Source organism: Marmota flaviventris, chromosome 4, assembly GCF_047511675.1.
Source record: "Marmota flaviventris isolate mMarFla1 chromosome 4, mMarFla1.hap1, whole genome shotgun sequence".
Taxonomy (NCBI): Eukaryota; Metazoa; Chordata; class Mammalia; order Rodentia; family Sciuridae; genus Marmota; species Marmota flaviventris.
In genome coordinates, this window is record NC_092501.1 from 69517172 (window position 1) to 69531653 (window position 14482).

At 35.5% G+C, this 14482-nt stretch overlaps 1 protein-coding gene across 4 annotated transcripts in view; it reads left to right on the forward strand.

The window, feature by feature from the left end:
• Rnls (renalase, FAD dependent amine oxidase) overlaps nucleotides 1-14482 on the forward strand; it is a 345747-nt gene that overhangs the window by 8785 nt on the left and 322480 nt on the right. For 3 of the 4 annotated variants that reach the window (XR_011707328.1, XM_027949245.3, XM_071611246.1), the window contains exon 4: nucleotides 3826-3984. The exons of the other annotated variant lie outside the window; for it this stretch is intronic. Coding sequence is in view for 2 of the 3 variants with exons in the window: in XM_027949245.3 (XP_027805046.1) it covers nucleotides 3826-3984 (159 nt within the window). In the remaining variant the exon portion in view is untranslated. The remainder of the gene's footprint in view (nucleotides 1-3825; nucleotides 3985-14482) is intronic. 4 annotated transcript variants of the gene reach the window in all.

A 14482-nucleotide genomic window follows, 5' to 3' on the forward strand; every position in this document is an offset into this window, starting at 1 on the left:
ATATATTTAATCAGATTAAAGACTATGCAAGCATTATTCTTTGTATTCATGAAAGTTACAGAATTAGCAACATTATGCAGTTTATTCTGTAGTTATATTCTACAGTTACAATGTGCAATGTTAAGAGATTTGTGCAACTCTCAAGAAAGTCAGTTGTTTAAAGTTCCTGTTATGCAGACAGGTTCAGGAGCTGGTGTAACATTGGGGTTGTTAGCAAAAGAATTCCTTTTTCCCAGGAGCTGTGTGCCTGAGATCAAAATCAAGGCTGATAAGACTTTAGCACAGAGCCTCCTCATGTAGGACATTGCCATAGCAACTAGGCATCCTGCACCTTTGCACAGGAAACTTTCCCAGCCACCAAGCATGAAACAGCCATGAAGTCATCAGAGTCCCCAATCTCAGATACTGCTCTGATAAGTGGATGCTGATCCATAATTAGTGGGGGTGGGGGGAGTGTTGTGTGTGAAGAATGGAGGAAATTTGGACAAAGAAGAGGGAAGGGGAGAGGGCATGGGCGGCAGGAAAGATGGTGGAATGAGATGGACGTCATTATCCTAGTTACATGTATGATTGCACATGTGGTGCACAATTCTTTGTAGCTAACACAGAATGTAACAGTATCTTGTACATGATAGGCACAGTGATACATCCACATGGTAGGCATCATATACAACCAAAGAAATGTGCTCCATTTGTGTACAATGAATTGGAATGAATTCTTCTGCCTTGTATAACTAATTAGAACAAATTCAAAAAATAAAAAAAAAATAAAGTCCAATGCTTATAGAGCTGATTTCCTGGTAGAAGAACACTTCTTAAATACTTTGTACCTAGTTCCCTATTTCATTAGATTTTTAGGGAGAATATATGTTTATCTTCCAGTTTTGCTTTGGAAACTTATGGGAGAAGAGATTTTTTTGTGTACTAGGATTAAACCCATGGGCCCTCTACCACTAAGCCACATTCCAAGCCATTTTATTTTTTATTTTGTGACAGGGTCTTGCTAAGTTGCCCAGGCTGGCCTCTAACTTGTGATCCTCCTGTCTCAGCCTCCCAAGTAGCTAGCATTACAGGTGTGCAGAATTCTTTGTAGCTCACACAGAATGTAGCAGTACATGGTAAGCACAGTGATACAGATTATTAATATGGATAATTTATGTAATTAGCATACATATTAGGTTGATGTATATTAGATGACTGTCAGTTCTCATTTAACCAATTCTTAGTAAAAATCTATTTATATTTTCAGTTTGTATAACACAACCCCTTGGGGTTATCATTATATAAAATGTTACTATTTATTTCAAAAAGTAATTCTTTAATAAAGAAGTATATACTCCTGATAGAAAATTTGGTCACTTTATTTATTTATCTTTGTACCGGGATTGAACCCAGGGCTGTTTAACCAACAAGCCATATCCCCAGTCCTTTTTATTTTTTATTTTGAGACAGGGCCTCACTAAGTTGCTGTGGCTGATCTCAAACTTGCAATTCTCCTGCCTTAGTCTCCCAAGTTGCTGGGATGACAGGTATACACTGCTCTGGGATAGAACATTTGGTCATTTTAACTGAGGAGTAGTTAATGAGGGAGAAGGTAGTAAGAGATGAAGCATAGGAGTAAGACAAGGCTAGGTGTAAAAGACTTTGTAAGCAATGTTAAAGATTGTACACTTTAAGTGCAGTGGAAAGCCATTCACCAGTTTTATGCCTCTTTCCTAGAAACTTCAAGCCTAATAGCTTGGAAGGAAAACTTCCTGGTTAATAAGAGCAGCTATACCTTTTCCCCTACCTCTTGGTAAATCCTACTTTTAGAGTGGTTTTGACAGATGTCTACCCTGAGGTTCTCACACTTCAACATGCATTGTAGATAACCAGGCTGGGTAGATTGTTAAACACAGAATGCTGGACCTAATCCCTTGATTTCTGATTTGGAATTGTTGGGCCAGGGTCTGAGAATGTGCATTTCTAGTTCCTAGGTATGGCTAGTGCTGCTGGTCTTAGGGAACCACTAGCATACACCTTGCAGAACATCTTGTGGCCACTAGGATTCATTTTCAAGACACTCAGCTGGGGCATGGAGAATTTTCTAGGCCAGAGAACTTTAATAAATAAATAAAGCATCACTCTGGGTTGAGTAATGGAGATGGGGAATGAAAGTTGAAAGCACTGATTATTTGCACCTTCCCCAAGTAGCTGCCTTGAAAAAATTCTCAGGCAAGTTGGAGAACAGTTCACAAGCCTTGCTTTAATCTTTGCACAGAATGATGCTCACCGCCTAAAATAGACATTGACCCCTTGACCTAGTTAACACCATGTTCCCAATGTGACTTGAACAAATTTGAGTGCTTACTATAGGTAGCATTATTCAAGCAACATGGAAAAGGTATTGGAGATCTGACATGAAGGAGCCTAGGATATTACTGGATAGATAATACTCAGGATGATTAAGACACAGTTAAAGCATGCAGATATCTTGAATCAATGTCAAGAATGAGTGGTAAAGACAGTGATGGTTGAAGGACATCAGAGATAGGAAGGATCCTACTGAGTAATTTACAGAGTGGCTACAGAGGAAGCTCTGTGGACAAGGTTAGGCTTAACTTGGATTTTTGGTGACTAGAAACATGAAAAAGTCTAGGTAATGATGAACATGAACATGATTCTTTTTTAAAAAAATATTTCTCATTCCATCTTCATTTCTTTGTTGTCTATACATGAGGCTAAATAAAATTGGATTTGTTTTTAAATCAAAGTTTTTCTAAATTCCAGAATTTGAGATATTAGCATAGTAAGCAGACTTAATGACTTAACAATACTTTCTTTCAGTTTATAGTTCTTAATACATTCTTTTAAGCAAATATTGAGTAAATACCTAGTCTGTGTCAAGTACTATGCTATGCATAGAAACAAGCATTTGTGGTTCATGAAACTTAGAATTCAAAAGATAAGACTATATAAAACAATAATTAGGGAAATAGTTATTAAAATGCTTTTGTGATAAATGCTAAGAATGGAAATGTGATGAGAGGGTACTCAATGTTTTTCCTGTTTCTAATTCTTCTTTATATATATATATATATATATACACATACATATATATATTTAGTTGTAGTTGGACACAATATCTTTTATTTATTTTACTTTAATGTGGTGCTGAGGATCAAACCTAGTACCTCACACATGCTAGGTGAGTGTTCTACCACTGAGTCACAACCCCAGCCTTCTGATTCTTCTTAATCGAGGAAACTGATCTATTGATGAGGACTTGCATTTCTCCTACAGAGACCTTAATCAGGTCGTTCAAAAAGTAATATTAATTCCATTGATAGAAATTATTATTTTTCTTGCTATTACTAGTGAGAACTAATTACTAACACCTTTACTGAAATGTATATATACTTAGTTTGCAAAGATGATGAGCTTTAGAGTTAGCTAGATATACTTCTAAATTATGGCATAATATTTCTTAATCTGTTTCCAGATCTGAAATAATTTGGTATAGTGTGCATGAAGCACTTGGCATATAGTAGATAATGAAAGATAGCTATGCTTACTACTACTACTCCTAATTTTGTTTTACTACTACTGTCATTGCTGTTATTACTTGTAATAGTGTTTTTTAAAATCCAGACACTTATTGTAAGGATGTCAAAAAGGAAAAATTGCCACTAAGAAACTAAGTAAAGAAAGAGAACAGTGGGGACTATAGTAGACAAGTTTGAGCATATTTTTTCACCAGAGTGGATACAATTTACCACTATTCACTTGTCCCTCATTCATATGGAAAATTCTGAGAATGTGAACACAATTTATATTTTGGAGCAGGTGCAGAAGTCTACTTTAGACAGTGTGTGACCCAGATCAACCTGAGAAATGACAAGTGGGAAGTCTTCAGGGAAACAGGCTCCCCTGAGCAGTTTGATCTTGTTGTCCTCACCATGCCAGTTCCTCAGATTCTACAGCTTCAAGGTGACATTGTGAACTGTGAGTCTGCTTTGCTTTTTACCTACTCAGGGAGTAGGATTTCTTCAGTAGAGTGTGAATTTGCTCTAATTCTCTTAGTGAAGTATGCATTATAGATTCTATTGATTTCATGTCTTAAAAACTGCTTATGGCCTAGTTTGTGATATTAGGCCTGCCAAAGTGAAACCCATATAATTGTTTTTAAATTAGTTAAAAGTTGAGCTTTTTTCTTATTATCCTAGCCTTTAATAAGGCAGCATTGTTGATGGATGTGCAGTGCTGTTGCCTAAAAGAGTAATTTCTTTGTATGCATACTGGAGAAAAGGAGGGTTTTTTAATATATATCAGTTCTTACTTGAGTTGTCTCATTTCCTGTATTTTTGCTCTTTAGGTTGCCCTCTAAGTATTTACTCCTGTTTGAGCAAATAGCCTAGCTTCATTGTGAAAGAGGCACAGAGAAGGGATGGTTGGGAGGATGGGGGTGGGGAGTAAATTATGCCAAAGGAGCTAAAATTATGTTAAAAGAACCAAAATTATAATGAACTAAAATCCAAAAGAAATTTATCTGTCTGTATAAGGAAAGAAAAAAGTGTTCTCTTGCTAAAAATAACAAAGGTATATTTTAAGGAGGAATATGATGACTAGATGAGTAGAATGACTAGATGAGTAGAATATCATATCTTATTTATCAAGTCTGATGTCACTATTTTATAAAAATGAATCAGTTTTTATGTAGAGAGAAAGCATTAAACCATTGTAGATCATTTTTAATGAGTCCAATTTTTAAATTTATCAACCTGAGAAATGACAAGTGGGAAGTCTACAAAGAACGAGGCTCCTCTTGATTCTTGTCCTCATGATGCCAGTTCTTGATATCCGTAGGGGGCATTGATTTTTTAAGTTTCAAATTTCACTGGATTGGTACAGAGTAAGGGACTGTACAAAGTTGCTCTCTAAGAAAGCTGGAATGTGTGAAAAAATGGTAAGGAAACTAGTGTGGAATGACCTTATCACCACATTCTGTTTCTTTATGTCAGCTAAGTCTGATTTTACCATCTACCTCCTCAAAAGATCAACCTCAGTTTAATTCCAACACAGAAAGAACATGATGTGAGTCCTCCATTTTCAAATAAGGTTGTGTTCATGAATTAACCTTTTCAAGTTTCAGAATCTCTTCATTTGAACCTGGTAAAATTGTTACATATGGTGATAATAGTTAATGAGTTACCATTAAATTTGATTTCATATTCAAATTTTGTAGTGTCATCAGTAGGCTCTAATAATTCTTAGTATTTATTTCTAATCACCTACTGGGGAATATTATTGAGTACAGAGAATTATTACTCAGTAGATTTAATATACTGATTAGAATTTGCAAATGAAGGTAGGGTATTGCTAAAAGTCACTCTCCAATTATGTACTGTGTGTTTATAGGCTTTATATATTTTATATGTATATATGGTTTGTATGTTTCAGAAATATTGTGAAGTAAGATATTTTTATTTGACAATATTTTGCTTTGTTAATATTTATGTAATTAAAAACAGTGTTTAAATAGTGACAATTACTAGATTGATCTGTAAAAAAACATGATTTTATAGGTTGAAATGGTGATAAATCGACAATTGCAAGTGATCCAACCAAATATGCTATATATTGATAGAAAGGCTGAAGAAAAATAATGATTAATGCCAGTAATTAGTAACATAGACCTGAAGGCTTTTTACAATTATGAAGACTACTTTATGCACTTCTCTTTGGATATGTTATTTCTAATTACAGTGCTATTCAGATTTTTCATGAAGCATAACACTTTAATATCCCAATCTTTTGTCTTTATCTTTTAAATTTATGTTACTTTTATCGTTTATAAGTCTTTGAATGTTTCAATTGGCTTAGCAATATTCACTTTAGATATTAACCTTTGTTTAACTTTTTTTTTCAGTATAAAATGTGTGGTGGCAGGAATGTGTGTTAGGTTTTATTGCTGGGTATGGTGGCCCATGCCTGTAATCCCAGTGATTCCAGAGGCTGAGGCAGGAAGATCACAAGTTTGAGGCCAGCCTTAGCAATTTAGCAAGGCCCTAAGCAACTTATCAAGACCCTATCTCAAAATAAAAAGTAAAAAGGGCTGGGATGTAGCTTAATGGTTAAGCACTCTTGGGTTCAATCCCCAGTACAAAAAAAAAAAGAAAAGAAAGAAAGAAAAAGAAAAACTGTGTTTTGAGGTCTGACTTCTTGTCCTTTCCCCAAATAGACTTTAGTCTACAAGTAGCAAATTGAGAAATGTCGTTTACATGCAAATGCCTTTCCTAGCTGTCAACTATTATCCATTTTCAAGGATGGGAGTGGGGAGTTGGATACCCAAGGTTTTCTACACTGTTCCTCAGAGTATCTAGTACATGTTGCCAGAAACTTCTAAATCCACAGACATCATTTTCCTACTAAGACTGGGTACTAATGAGATGGTGACAGCAGGAAACTTGCCAGCAACCAAAATAGAAATTATAATATACGTGTGAAATGTAGGATTCCTTGTATATATTGTAAGTCTAGAGGTAAAGAGGATAGTATCTGCAAAAGGTGTGTGTGTGTGTGTGTGTGTGTGTGTGTGTGTGTATGTGTTTATGTGTATGTATGTTAGGGGGCAGGGGTTCTTAAAACTGATGTTCCTGTGCTAAGTGCTGAGGGAGAGGATTCAGATATAGAAACTAAGGGAACAGAGGTATTAAGTAGGGTAGGGAGGATATATTTCTTCAAGTAGGAACACTTGCTCAGTTAACTCTTGTTTTATCAGGACAGTTTTTCTTACTGATACTGAAATTCTAGTTGATAATGTTCATTTTTAACATAGAATACTCAGGGTTAGAAGAGGCCTTAGAGAGCATCTAGTCTCATGTTTTAGCCCTTATATGAGTCCTTTTTAAAAAAATCACTATATTGAGACATGACTGACTTGTGAAAAGACGTACATATTTAATGGATGCAACTTGATAAGTTTGGAAATAAGTATCACTGAAGTCATCTCTACAATCTACATCATAACCATATCCGTCACCTCCAAAAGTTTGCTCCACCCTCTTTGTTTACTATTTTTAAATTTTGCAATAAGTTCTATTCTATTAGCAAAATTTTAAGTATACAATACAGTTTTATTAACTATGACCGCTATATTATACATATAATCTCTAAGATTTATTCCTCTTACATAACTAAATTTTGTGCATTTTAGCTAAAGCCCCCTGTTTTCCTATCCCCTAAGTCCCTATAATGAGCACTATAGAAAAAAGTCTGCTCTCTTTTAAATTCATACAACTTTTTCTTATAGCATTGGGATTGAACCCAGGGCCTTTGCACATGCTAGGTAAGCATACAGTTATGTCCCTAGATTCTCTCTTTAACTCATAAATCTCAATAATGACATCTGTGAGGAATTAATGTCTACCTTTCAGGTTTTTTTTTTCTTTTTGAGAAACTTAAATTTGTTCTTGTTTGATTATTAAGCAACATTTTAAGTGGCTTTTGAAAGATATTCACTTCCAAAGCCATATATTGCCATCTAGTGGGTCAATTATATATTACAATTCCCTCTAGAATCCTTAGACCAGAGAGGACTATGATTGGAACATAGGATAAAAAACACTGTGACTACCACAAAACCACATATCACTGGGAAAGAAATTTAGCCCCATGAGAACTAACTTGCCCAAATGGGCAAGATTGGTTAGTGACAGAAATAAAATGATATATGACACACTTTTTTGTACAGAGTCTTTGGTTTTTGTACAGAGTCTTCTGTTTTTCCTCGCATTCTCTTTCCAAATCATATGTACTCTTTAGAATAAAAAAAAAAAAAACATGTCTTAGATGAAAGAATTTATTTTTGATACTAGTGTGGCTCGGATTTTTCTGTTATATCTTCCTCTATTTTGTTTTTAATGGAAGGAACAGAACAGTTTTATTTTTTTTTCTTTTGGCAATTTTTAACAATTATTTACACTTAAAGAATAGGAGAACTTCATGCACCATATAGTGAACCCCGATTTATATATAAATATATATATAATATATAATGGTTCTATAATTCTGCTACTCTCTCCATATTAATATTACAGAGATTATCTTTAGTTAATCCTCAAAGCCACACAGGCATCATCATCTCCTTTCTTGAAGTCACAATAGAAATGTGACCTCAGTAGTGGGGCTCTAGAGCCTGTAGTCCTAGCTGCTGCTGTTCATGGCTGTCCAGTACGTACTGTATATTAGACTCTCCTGTTACCGATTGCTCGCTTAGTGTCCTGCTTATTCTTGATGAAAGCAACAGCTAAAAATAAATAAAATAAAATAAAAATGTAAGGGCACTTTCATGAAGATTTTTACTCCTAAGATTTATATAGGGTTCAGGAATTTTTATCTTTGACAAGAACCCTACAGGATACCCCTACCCTAATCTACCCCCCACCCTTTGGCCTGTTTGGGATATTCTGTTTGTTCATATTATTCACCACATTTTACTGTAATTCTTATTTTTCAGTTAGTGTCTCCCAGTAAATCATAAAATCCATGAGGGAAAAGGTTCCATATAACTCTCTAGCCCCACCCAGCATCAAGCACCGTATCACACACAGACCCACAAACTACTAGTGGTTGTTCAATCCATTCCTGTAGGATGGCTGTCTTATTTCACAACTTCATGATAGGTTTCTAGGGTCAGAGAGTTTTAGAGTCTTTTGATCCCTGTTTGGTACCTTATTCATGGGCTAAAAGAGTGAACCCCGGATGGATCATAGAGTTTTAGAACTTGTAGGAAATTTGGGGCTTATAGCTTCCCATCCACTCTGATTTTGGAGATGTAAAGTGAAACTCTTTTTTCATATATCTATGGGTCATTTAGATTTCCTCTTGTGAATTCTCCAATTAGCTCCTATGCTTTATTTTCTAGTGGGATATTTGTTTTGAGAAGTATTTCACATATGATGTTACAGATATTCCCCAGACTATCATTTGTCTTTTTTTTTTTTTTTTTGGCCAGAGGCAATACCAGGGATTGAATTCAGCGGCATTTGATCACTGAGCCACACCCCAGCCCTTTTTTTGTATTTTATTTAGAGACAGGGTCTCACTGTGTTTTTTAGCACCTCACTTTTGCTGAGGCTGGCTTTGAACTCGCAATCCTCCTGCCTCAGCCTCCTGAGCTACTGGGATTACAGGCATGCTCCATGGTGCCTGGCTTCTCTTTTGTTTTTGTTTATTATGTTATTTGCTACAATAATTTCTTTGGATTTTTATTTGGTCACATGTCTCATTTATAGTTGCTAGGTTTCCAATCTTTTTTAAAATTATTTATTTTTTAGTTTCAGGTGGACACAATATCTTTATTTTACATTTATGTGGTGCTGAGAATCGAACCCAGTACCTCACGCATGCTAGGCAAGCACGGTACCACTTGAGCCACAACCCCAGCCCTAGGTTTCCAATCTTGCTAAGAACTCTCTCACTCTAATATCATATAAATATTCTTAATTATATTATAATAATTTTAGTTTCTACGCTATACATTTAAATCTTTACTCCTCCTGGAATACATGTTTATGTAATGAGATAGGTTCCTAACTTTGTCTTTTCCCTAGAGTAATACCCATTAATCACCACTATTTATTTAATAACATTCTTTTTCCCACTAGATTGAAGTTCTTTATCTACCTTGTGTAAATTTCCTTGTAGACTTGTATCTGTTTTCTGTATGTCTATTCCATTTATTTATTCCAAAGTCATACCTTCATTGTTTCCTTTATAGTCACTTTGTGGCTGTAATTCATTTTTAGGAGTCTTATATATATAAGGCATAGACCTTGGACAACTTTATTTATTTCTCAAACATCCCTATGTTGAACTCCATGGCTTTCTAGAGAAAATCACTTAATAACATATTAGGCATTGAAACAACTTTTTAGTCATTTTTGGTTCTTAAAAGTCTCACTTTGGTTTTTAAATAAATATTCACTTGTGTTATATTTAATATTTATTCTGAATTTAGAACTCATTCTCTCTACCCCCAGTTACCCCCTAGATCTGTCTGCAGTGCCAGGGGCTTGTGGCAGAGTGGATCAGATTTGTTTTCATGTGCATGCCCTTCAGTCTCTCCTTAAGGTGGTCTTAGCTTCATTGTAGTTTCATATCCCTTTGGATATTCTTCCTATATCTTTGGGCAGTAAGGCTCAGAGTAATAAGGCCAATTCTGACTGGTCATTTCTCAGAACCCCTTGAGGGCAGTTGACTAGCACCTTTTCTTAGTGGCTTCTTAACCTTCAAGTGTGGAATGGGATCATTATTGCATTTCCCATCCCACCCCCCAGCTTTACAGAGAGCGAGAGTAACAGGGAGGAGTAGTGTTGGAAAAAGTTTTAATTTCTGGAAGAGAATAATTTCCTCACCATATCTTTATTAATGTATCATAACTTCATAAATAAACTTCCCTGTCAAGGAAGTTTACTTATTGACCTTGTCTGTCCCACTTTAGGTCCATACTCAGTTCAAAATCACTTCTGCAATGATTTCCAGACCCCCAAGACCATGCTGTTTCTCCCATTACATGTTATCCTAATTTTCTGTGCCTCATGTTTGTTTTTAACACATCATAATTGTGATTAAGCAGTGGTTTAATCAGTTGTATAATGTGTTTCTCTCCTGATGGAATATGAAGTACTTGAAGATAGGAACTCGCTCTGACTCACCCATTCTTGTTTCCCAGAACTCCCTTATGGTGCCTCACATACAGCACGCCTTCGGTCTGTTGTTAATGAATGAATTAACAAAACAGACTCTGAAATTGCATTTTGAAAAACATTCAGAGGAAAGAGATCTTAGCAAAACCTTGGAAGTAGAAATGTCTGTTTTAAAATATTAGGGACTGAAAATAGATTGGCTTGGCCAGACAAGGTGTTGTGGTGAGAAGTTTTAGGAGATAAAACTAGATATAGATTTGAGGCAGACTGTGGTGAGCCTGGAACAAACAACAGGGGTCTTAGTTCATCAGACATACTGAATTTATCTTTCGAACCTGGCTGGATATATTTAATGATAACTACCTAATTGTATTGAAAGAAAGAAAACACTTGTCAAACTTGGGGAGATGTTGCTCAAAAGGCTTTTAACCTTAACAAGAACTCTCTCTCGTAACTGACACACAAGATAGCAGCAAGCTGTCCTATAAAATGCATGATCTCTGAACTTATTATGGATTGTAAAATACAGTGATAAAATATTTCAATTGCTTTTCTACAACTTGTCCTTGATGGAAGATGAGTACGAAATATTTTTACTAAATAAGTTTAAATATTTGATTTTTCTTTGTCATTTTGCTAAAAAGATCTTGATTCAAAACATAGGGAAAAAAAGTTCTTCATGCACTGAGTAAAATGGTTCACTCCTTTTTTCAGGAGACTGTCTCCATAGGAGAGGGAATAATTCTATTTCTAAAGTTCTTTTAACATGAGTTGCTGGGTTAGGCTGCCTGCAAACTTATGTACTAAGATCTCAATTTTAGAAAAACCTTTGTTGCCATCACTTATTAAGTCTTGATCTTAATAAATGGTCCTACTTATTCTGGTTGGTCCTACTTAATTTTCATTTCTCTAAATGCCCGAGAGGCAGCCCAAGTTTATCGTTGCCTGTCTTCTACCCTCCACAACACCAACCCCTGGGCCTAGCAGGACAAAGGGAGTCTCCCTACTTAAGGATCCCTCTGGAGAACGAATTAGTTTTGTTGGGAAAAAAGATGAGGTTAACTGGGAGATGATGATAATTTCAACATCAAACATCATTTTATGAATGCTTATTAATAATTTATTTATATTATATCATTTATTTTTCATAACCACCTTGTAAAAAATATTATTTTCCTCATTCTATAGAAAAGGAAAGTGAATCTCAGAAAAAATAGGTGTACTTGCCTAAAATCACATAACTGTTGAGAGGCAGAGCCAGTAGTGGAATCCAAACCTCCAGTCTTTAGTAATTGGATTAGTGTGTTTTTACCTTTTTATATAGCACTAATATGTTTGAACTTCCCATTGTTGATATGAGTGCATCAGTGATACAAATAGTTTCACATTCTTGCTCTTATGTACATGCTCTCAGGAGATGCATGATATTTTAAAGTAGGCCACCAGGATGCTCCCTTACAGAAGGACAGTTCCCTTCTTAATGCTGCCCTATGGACTGTATTTCCTTTAGAACTTAGAACTCTATTTTTCACTCAGAGTTCTTCAATAACAGAAAGGCTTTAAAAAGAAATGTCAATATTAGAGATGGGGTGAGATGAAAGAGCAGAGAGCTATAATTTATTGAATTGCGTCATTAGCACCAACTGAGTCATCAACTGAATTGAATTAAACTTTTTCCTATCAGATCTGGTAAGGACATTAAAGAGAGGAAATTTGAGAACTAAGCTTTTAGCTTTCTGGAATAAATCTCTGGTAATTGAAATAAAATATGCCAAACCCCAAAATAAGGAATTATTACCAGAATCAACTACTAACTTTAAAGTGGGAAATTCTAAATGTTGGGATTAAAGGAGAGGAAGGGATAGAATGAAGAAAATAATGGGAGGAATACCAGCATGTTTCATGGGATAAGCTGTTGTCCAGATTTGTTTTTGTTTCTCACAACTGTATCCTATTTAAGAAGCTTTGTATTCTGTTGTGTCTGATTATTAGGGCTATATGCTGACTAGTTATTCTGACCATCTACCTTTTTTCTGAAGCCTTCTGGCCATATTCTAAAATTTTCTCATTCTGCCTTGAATGTTTGCTTCTAGAAAAGAACGAAAGAGAAAATGTAAAAGTATTTGAGTAACCAGCACAGAACATATAGTTTTTACTGTTGTAGAAGCCTTTGTAAATGTTTTTCAGTTTACTACTTGTATTTACTATTTAAATATTGGCCTCTTCTAAAATTTGTAATATAAAATAGCCAAAGGAAATCACTGCATCTAAAGTAAAGTTTGCATTTAATTCCTGTGAGTTACTAGACATTTTTTGCATCTCTTAATTTTACTTGCCAAACATGAGAATATGAGATTTTACTCCAGGGAGAGAAATTAAAATCCAGTTTTATTTTTTAAAATGGTAGTTGCCATTATTTACTCAGATATTGAATTCATTTTTGTCTTCATAAAAATAATGTTCTAACACATGAACATCTACCATGTGTTAGACACTATTCTAGACACCCGGGGTACAGCAGCGAAGCAAACAATAAAAACTCCAAGCAACTTTTACTAAAAAGAGAAGATGTAAGTAAATATTTATGTAGGATGATGGTAATGGACAAAATAATATTTTTTAATATTTTATTTCAGTGAAGGAAGGAGAAATAAGTCAATATCTCTATGACATGGTAGTAAGTGCTGTGGCAGAGGGATGGAGCAAGGTAAGGGAAATGAAAACCGACAAGGATTGCACTTGTACATTGCATGAACAGCTCTGAGACAAGGTGACCTTTAAGCAGCGGATGCCTGAAGGTGGTGAAAGTGTAAGCATGGAGAATCTCTGAAGGGATATCCAAACAGAAGGAGCTGTAGGTAGAGAAACTCCAAGGGATGAGTAGTTTCACCAGGAGGTAGGTGGGGCTGCCCTGCAGAGTGCAGGTAGGGGTATTGGCAGGAGATGAGGGCAGAGAGGCAGCAGGAGGCCCAATTATAGAAGGCTTTGTGGACTTTGGTAAAGTCATTGCATTTTACTTTGCTGAAGGATGATTTGACTTGGAATTGAGGAGATTTATCTACCTATTATACAGTAATTAGAATATAAGAGGGTAGGCTGACCAGATAGACTAATACTACAAAATTAGAGGGCAGAAATGAAGGTATTAACTACAGCAGTACTTGTGGTATGTTGAGAAGTGGTTACAATCTGAATGCATCAGGACTCCTCATTTTGCATCCATTTTCAAAGGTTCAGATTGCTAGAGAAACAGTTGATTTCTAAGGTAGAGCTTCCAGGATTTACTGACGGTTTATATGGGGGATATTACATAAAGAAGAGCCAAGAATGACACCACTGTTTGGGAGCTGAGCAATTGGAAAAACAGAATTGTCTTTTATCAAAGAGAAAAGACTGAATGAGAAGAAAATGTATGAGGCAGGTAGTGCACTGGGACTCAAGAGGAGGGATTTGGACTTGGGTTGGATTTGAGATACCTAAAAGGGATTCAGATAGAGATGCTTAGACCGTTGAATATAGGAGATTTCAGAAACAGTGTCTGGCCTGCAAATATTTATTTGAAAATCATTCATGGAGAGATATATTTAATATCATGAGACAGGATGAGATCCAAGATTGAGCCCAGGGAAATTGTAAAGTTTATAGACTAGAAAATAAGAAGAACCAGCAAAAAGGAGTGAGAGGAGGAAGCCAGAGAGTAAAGGAAAAAAACCTAGTATATGTGTTGTCCTGTGGACCCACAAAGTGTTTGAAGGATGAGGAAATGATCAGTTATGCCAAATACTAACTGTAGT